Source organism: Pararge aegeria, chromosome 15 (genome assembly GCF_905163445.1).
Source record: "Pararge aegeria chromosome 15, ilParAegt1.1, whole genome shotgun sequence".
In the NCBI taxonomy this organism is placed as follows: Eukaryota; Metazoa; Arthropoda; class Insecta; order Lepidoptera; family Nymphalidae; genus Pararge; species Pararge aegeria.
This window is the reverse complement of record NC_053194.1, coordinates 17,135,655-17,143,404: the sequence shown is the minus strand read 5'-3', so window position 1 is coordinate 17,143,404 and position 7,750 is coordinate 17,135,655. Positions and strand designations below refer to the sequence as shown.

At 37.9% G+C, this 7,750-nt stretch overlaps 1 protein-coding gene across 1 annotated transcript; it reads left to right on the top strand.

The window, feature by feature from the left end:
• Positions 1-3,516: 3,516 nt before the first annotated feature.
• On the top strand, positions 3,517-4,413 carry LOC120629916 (GS homeobox 1-like). Its single transcript, XM_039898999.1, has one exon. It carries the CDS (start codon positions 3,517-3,519, stop codon positions 4,411-4,413), a length of 897 nt encoding a protein of 298 aa, XP_039754933.1.
• The last annotated feature ends 3,337 nt before the right edge of the window (positions 4,414-7,750 follow it).

The following is a 7,750-nucleotide window of genomic DNA, read 5'->3' as shown; positions in this document are numbered from 1 at the left end:
GAAATTTTATACTTACAAAAATGTATCGTCTAATTTTAATAAAAAGTGGACCCGGTAGGTGATACTGCTGTTTTTTTTAAATATTTAAACCGATAATAACCGATTTGATGCAGACGAAGTTGCGCGGATCAGCTAGTTTTTCAATATAGAAAGAATATGTCTGTCTTTAACACCAGACAAAAAGGGTGTACAGCTTAGCATTAACCATGGATAAAAGCAGAGCCTCTAACTTTTATGCAGGTTGCCTTACGAAGTTTTCCTTCACCGTTGAAACTAGTGATATTTTTAATTCAAAACGCACATAACTTAGAGAACAGAAAACTTAGAGGTGCGTGCTGGACGCACCTCTAAGTTTTCTGTTCTCTAAGTTTATGCAGGTTTCCCACTAAGTTTTCCTTAATTAGTGATATTTGTAATTCGAAACGCACATAACTTAAAAAGTTAGAGGTCCGTTCTGGGATTCGAATTCGGCCCCCCAAAGGGGTGTCTAAGTCCTACCCACAGGGCTATCACCGCTTCTTACTATGCTTCCATAAACACATGATATCAAATCACATCAGGGTATGATAGAGTCCCAGATGAAGGGACATCGAGTCGTGTCGGACAGGATGGGGGCTCTTGCCGTTTAACATAAATTTACACGACCCGGGGAGGACAGTAGCTTCCTGTAAACCATAGCGAGGCACATGAGGTCGGGGGAATATTTTCTCCCGGGACGAGCTTTATATGAGCTTTACGAGGGAGCCACCGATCCGTTCTTGGGAGATCCCGGAGCCTCCCAAATATATGCCGAGGATGGCTGGATGGACGAACCCTTGGATCGGTCCGAGAGTTTTAGTGGGTAAAAATCCCACATAACCCGATCTTCCCTGAGGTCGAGTATCTTTGAAGATTTCCCCCCCGTAAACAAAAAAAGGGTAGGTTAGAGAGTCTAATTCCATCCCTTCTATGATAGGATAGCCCAGCTGTGGGGTTTAAATATACAATAAGGGAGGTAAAATTTATTATAAGCACATGTCTAAGAGAGGTAAAAAAAACTACTTAAACATCGGCTTATATTAAGAATTACATGTATGATTTAAAAGCTTGAGTTGCTCTAGCTTCATAGCTCGACTGTGAGATGATGATAACAGAAAAAAAGTTTGTTGTATACTCTTTTCTCAGGGCGCGTTTGGAACTCTCCTAGCTTTAGTTTTAAGTGAACGAATGCAGTTATGAGTATCACCATCACCTAACATTAGTGGTAAAATGATCAATGTATGAACGCTTCATAAATGCCTGTGATATGGTCTACATGAATAAAACATTATTGAATTTGAATTTAAGTCGTAACCACTCAGGGAAAATCTTGATAAATAGAATAATCTTTATTTATTTTACTAAGTATAGATTGCCTAATCTTTTTCTAAATATTAATTCGTGAAGCAAAAACTGTGAATCCCTGTTAACGAAAATTGCGCAGATGGAGAAGAATGAAATTTCCCACTAGAGAAGGAGTGCAGAATTATAATATTTTTTAAATTGTTTATCGATAAAAAAACTTTTCATTAACATTTAATACGTTATTGACACACAAACATGATCCTTTTAATCATTTTTTGGATTAAAAAATGGGCAAAATACCAGTGTCAGATTTGTTAAATTTTGTTTAACAATAGAAACATAATAATAATCATATTTGTTATTTAAAATAATTATGGTCAAGTCTATTCTAGTTTCTAGTCTATTAATTAAGGTCTCTAGTTTTAATAAAACTACAATAAGGTAACTTATAATAAATCAAACTGAGTAATTAACGGTTTTCATAACACCGCCTTATTCGTCATTATTACCACCCTATGTCGTACATAGAACCAAGCGTCGTCATATCTCAGTATAGGTATAACAGGTTATAAAGAAAACCGCAACGGTAAAAAAATCAATGTAAATTTGTTTTCAAAATTAAGATGTCTCAAAAGTCGTATTGCGTGCAAGAAACAAACCAGTTCCTTCTACATGGGACTCCCATAAAGCGATAAAAGCACTAGTAATTCCATTGCATCACCCATCACATAACACTTAACGTTCAAAAGAATCTCAAAGAGTAACATTCAAATTAATCCCGACATGATAATAACACGAATTGATTCACAATTACTGCTACTAACAATGTTATTTAACCCTTTAAATATTTCATAAACTAGTTTCTGTAATAAGGGTCCTTGCAGGGCGGGGCCTGTGTGCACACCCCCTTCGATTTCTTTCACGAGTATCAAAATCACGTGTACAACAGACGGTGCGTATTAAAGGGTATTCATACCTAATTAATGTTATTCTGGCGGATGGATTTAAGAGTTTTGATACTTGCTGAAATGTAGCATTTACTCTTGGATTTTGACGCCCGTAGCCCTTTGGTGAGCACTGTGGTCTAATAAGTAAATAAATAAATATACTAGGACAATACACAAATCGCCATCCAGCCTCATAGAAAGCGTAGCTTGTGTTATGGGTACTAAGATGACTGATGAATATTTTAATTAATAATATACTTAAATATTGCACGACTCTTTACAATTTTCAGAGAAACAGCCAGACACTGAAAAACATTCATGGCATCACATAAACATTTTTCCAGTTGTGCGATCTCTGCGCCAATCGCCCGTCAAAAGTGTAAGTGAAACGTACCGAAATCGATATGGCATTTTTTTATTTCTGAATTGACTATGGTCTGGTCTGGTAGGAGGATTCGGCCGTAGCTAGTTACCATCAAACTGAACAATACGAGTCGCCAAGCAAAAGTCCGCTAGGATGACACGAAGAAACCGATTAGTGGTATGAATTTAATATAGGTACCTAACTACCATACCCCTAAAGGTTAGTCTTAACTTCTTAAACTGCAATTTGACTAACTACAAGGTCAGATTGCAGTCAAAGGTAAATTTTTAGGGAAACAAAAAAAAAACATTATAAATTAGCAATCAAAGTATGCATAATAGGTTTAATACTTTTTTGATCTAGGGTAGAGCCTGGATCAGAAATGTTGATATTAATTTTATAAGTACATTAGAAGGGTTCTCGTTAGGTCAGGTTAGGTTATTATTTCGCATTACAATAAATACTTGCATATATTTTTAACCTTTCAGACCTAAGAATAAATATCAGTTATGCCTGCAAAAACTGTAAGCAATTTATGATTAAAATCAAAAACAAATCGATCTAAAACAGTAACCAAATCGAGTTTAATGAGACAGATATGAGGGATGTTAGGAGCCCATACAAAATTATTCATCGCTACTAAAATGTTCCATTCATATGAATACAGTTTTTTTTTATTCAACTAGTACTGGGGCTGACGGGCCGCCGACAAAAGGGTGGGACGGGCCAAATAATTGCCAAAACGCTTCGAGTGAGGCCCATTGTGTTTATTTACAATGGGGTGCACTAAGTGGGGGTAGTTTTTGTAATTGTTACTTTAGAACATCTCACCCTCAGTAACCAGTCGCAGGCCGAAACTCGCAGTGAGAACTGCTAGCGAAAATGAACCGATCATTTTTGGTAGACACGTTGATCAGTGATTCGAAAGATCGCAAAAAGACAGACATGTCCAGTGACCATCTGCACGCGTATACTAATCTTATGCACCACCATTTGGATACTAGACCCAAGTTTCTCCCGTATCCGTACCCTGGAAGCTTAAACTTGTTAAGCCTAGGATTGCAGCAGCAACAAACAGCTCCAGATTTATTCAGGCCTTTCTTGGAGCATCTAAACTTCCGGTACCCGTTGATGCATCAGCTGCCACGTCAACCAGAGCTGTATGAACCAAGTGACAATCGTCCAATTGATGGATATTTAAAGACTGAAGAACCAGAACCTGTCAACTTCGTAAGCCGAAGGAAGAAGTCCATATCACCTTACTTACATCATCCATATAAACCAACTACATCACCATCGAAAAGCCAAGGACAGAGATCGCCATCTCTATCAAGTGAAAGCAGGAACGGCACGCCAAGTCCACCACTGGCACATCCAGAAGAACTGCTACCAGGGTACTCCAAGGAGCTAAAGCGTTTACCGATGAAAGAAGATTCCAGCAAAAGAATCAGAACCGCTTTCACTGGCACACAACTTTTAGAATTAGAGAGAGAATTCTCTATGAACATGTACCTGTCAAGACTGAGAAGAATTGAGATTGCGTCGAGATTGAAGCTGTCGGAAAAGCAAGTGAAAATCTGGTTCCAGAACCGTCGTGTTAAGCTAAAGAAGGAGGAGAGCCCTACGTCCAATGATGGAAGGGCTAAAAAGTGCTGCTGTGCCAAAGCGTCGTGCTCCAAAAGTAGTTCAGCACAGTGTGAAAATGAACATGAACAAATTGATGTTGTCAGTGATAACGATCCTAATTTCGAAGCTCAGAATTTGTCGCGCTACTCGTGATTTACTGCCGTCGGTAATCAGTTTAGTTTGTCAAATAAATTAACGCGGTTTTCGCTGAGCTCGGTATTTTGTGTTACAGTTTACTCGGAAGCTGTCAGTGTTTTTATAAATTTTTGAATGGTTTAAATTCGACGTTCGGTAATTAACTGTAATGCAATCATGAAATCACTACATTGTTTAAATAACGTTATAAGTCAACCTTAGAAGATATACATATGCTGTCTCGGACTTTTTTTAGAACTACTAAAGGGGAACAACTTTGTCATACATGATTTTATCGAAACTAAAACCGTTTACGCTGCACACGCAGCGGAAGCTCACAAAAGGAAAAAAAATGATATTTAGCCAGTCTTGGAAAAAGGGATATCCAACACTGGAAGAATTTTTCAAATGAGACGAATAGTTCCTGAGATCATCGCGTTCAAGTAAAGACAAACAAACAAACTCTTCAGCTTTACATATAAGTATAAGATTTAAAAGTGCGTAGCGATAAGTTAATGGGATACAAATGCTCAATACCTTTATAAAATTTTTAGCTGTAACAATGTGAACCAAATTAGAATACTAAATTTTAATGTGAAAGATAAATTTAGATATAAGGTAAAGCATAAGATTTGTATATAGAAATAATTTATAATAGGTACTAAAGTTTGGAATGGTGATAGAAATATATTTTCGTAAAAATTTACCCCTTGTTAGATACAAATAAAATTTTATGATTGGTACTCTTTCTTTAATTTTTTTATTGTTCCTATTATTTATCAACATTATTGACCCATTCCAGCGCACGAGTTTCCTCTCGGAACAAGAAGGGTTTAGGCCGAAGTCCACCACGCTGGCCAAGTGCGGATTGGTGGACTTTATACCCATTAAATAAAGAACATACAGTATCCTCATTGTACATCTTACTTTTCTATTTTCTAAATTATATGAGTTTGAAGCAATGAAAATATGACTAGCTTCAACGGTGAAGGAAAACATCTCGAGCAAACCTGCATTCCTGAGAGTTCTCTTCAATGTTTTCAAAGGCGTGTGGAGTCCACCAACCCGCACTGGGCCAACTGGCCACTGGTGGTGGACTATGGCCTTAACCCCTTCTCATTGTGGGAGGAGTATATGATGATAGAAAAAGTGTTTCGGTAAAGTGCATTACAGAATCTTATAGAAATTCGTTTCTTTTTATATTCCACCTAAAGTTAGCTTTTGACTGTGATCCTACTTGTTTGTAAGTGATGCAGCAGTCTAAGATGCTAGCGGGCTAGCCTGTTAGAAATTACATAAAACTCTTATCGTGTTAATTTTTTTATTCGAATCCGGCACCAATGAGATTGTCTAACTGTTTACGATGTGGCTACGGGATGATATATAACGCCTCTCACTATCAACAACTTAAGTAGGTACGGCGTAGCAATGCAAAACAGGGTCTAAGTCCATAAAGTTGACATATTTGTAACCTTTTGTACAGCTTGGATTCCGATTTCGACTCGATAGTAAGTAATGACCCAGACCCAGAAGTAGTTGTTTTATAAGTCTTGATACCTGTACCCCTAACATCTACGCAGCATCGTAGCAGGGCGCTACGTCGCTTTGGCGGTGGCAAACCACCAGCCGTGACCGAAGCCTCCAAACTGACATAAATACTGATTTTATTTTGTCATAGAACCACTGAGACACATTATTATTGTAATATCAAAATGGAAGATGTAAGGAAAGTCTTTCATAGGAAACGAATCGCAAACCTCCCAGTTATAAAGTCATACCACTTTTCGCTGAGCCAGTGAAGTCGATATTAACCTAGCACTCCTTTATTATTCCTACACAATTTCACACAAACAAAGCAAGACAAAGCTCTTCCGGGGAAGTGCCATGCTTATACTTCTGCCGCTGAGCTGTTGCGATGTTGCGTTCCGGTCTGAAACGGACTGGTTAGCGTGGTTGCCGGTGTAATAACTGGCACGGGTTGAAGGCACGTTGCAAGCATTCGTTCCTGGCATGCATTGGCATTCGGCACTGGGTTTCTAGGGTATGCATACAGCAGGGCAATTGCTAAAAATGGCAAAACACCTCCACTTATACGAGCTATATTTAAATTTTAGGGTAGGCAGTGCTTTTGTGCATGTATGAAGCGCACGCCACTGCTGGCATGCACTGTTAAACGTCTCTCTGTTTATAAGCGATGGTTTTCTACTAGTGTACCATTTGCTTGGTCTGTCAATTGTAAGAAATAAATCATAATATAAAAGCATATACATTGACAGATAATCTTTACCTTTCGCAAATGATATGAAGATGTCCCATGTTAGATGATTCCAAACCCTATTTAGGCTTTTTATGACAGAGCTCATCCGGGGAAATACTACCACCATGCTTATTTCTGCCGCTAAGCAGCAATGCTGGGTTGCGGTCTGTAGGGCGTGAATGGCAGTGAAATTACAGGCACACGAGCTATATTATGAAAACTAAGCTTTTATCCAATATCCAATAGGCACATGAGTGACGTGTTACTTGCATGCCCTGCGATGCTTGCTCTGAGTAAACCTGATAGTTTTCCACATCTGCTTGCTCCGGCAATGAAAAACTATTAAAAAAACCAGGAACTGGTGATCAACAGATAAACCAACTTACCACTAGACCAACGCGGCATTTTGTTGTCTATTTTGCTAAGGAACGCTTAAACGTTGGCCTGATAGTAATAGATGGGGCAAAAATAGAATGTGATTAGAGAATTTTATTAGGGGATTCGGAATCTCGAGAGCGATGCGGAATCCGGGGGACAATTCAATTGACATACCTAATGACACAAATTTTATTATCATGATTTTAATTGAAATAACTTCTGTTTGGGGCACGCGTCTCTAATTGAGCTTATATAGAATTTCATGAATTTCCTTATAAATAAATAAAATAATTAATAAATTTACTAGGTGGTACCTATATGATTATGGGTACTAAGAATAATATTCATAAATACTCATAATATAGATATAATGAACATAACATAACATGAACATGTTCCTGTTGTGGGAATGAAAGCAGAGTTGCTGCCCTCTGCGCCAATCGGCTGTCAGATACCGTTTTATACCTCAGCCTTATTCGATGGAATATGTATCTGGCGTGAACCTATGTTCGAACAAAGTGCATAAGATAATATTTAGGGAGGTCGTTTAAAATCGCAGTGGTGAGCAAGAATCCTGATATCGATACAAAATAAAGGCAAAATTAAACTGATAATCCAACCTACCCAGTGCAAAGAGAATAAAATTGCTTTTTTTGAAGGATTTATAGTGATAAAATAATTCAAGTTAAAATCGATTTCAAGTGTACCGCGCTGAATTTT

What these genes read in the sequence shown, in the direction of transcription:
- LOC120629916 (XM_039898999.1), top strand. Translation starts at nt 3,517, where the DNA reads ATGAACCGATCATTTTTGGTAGACACGTTGATCAGTGATTCGAAAGAT.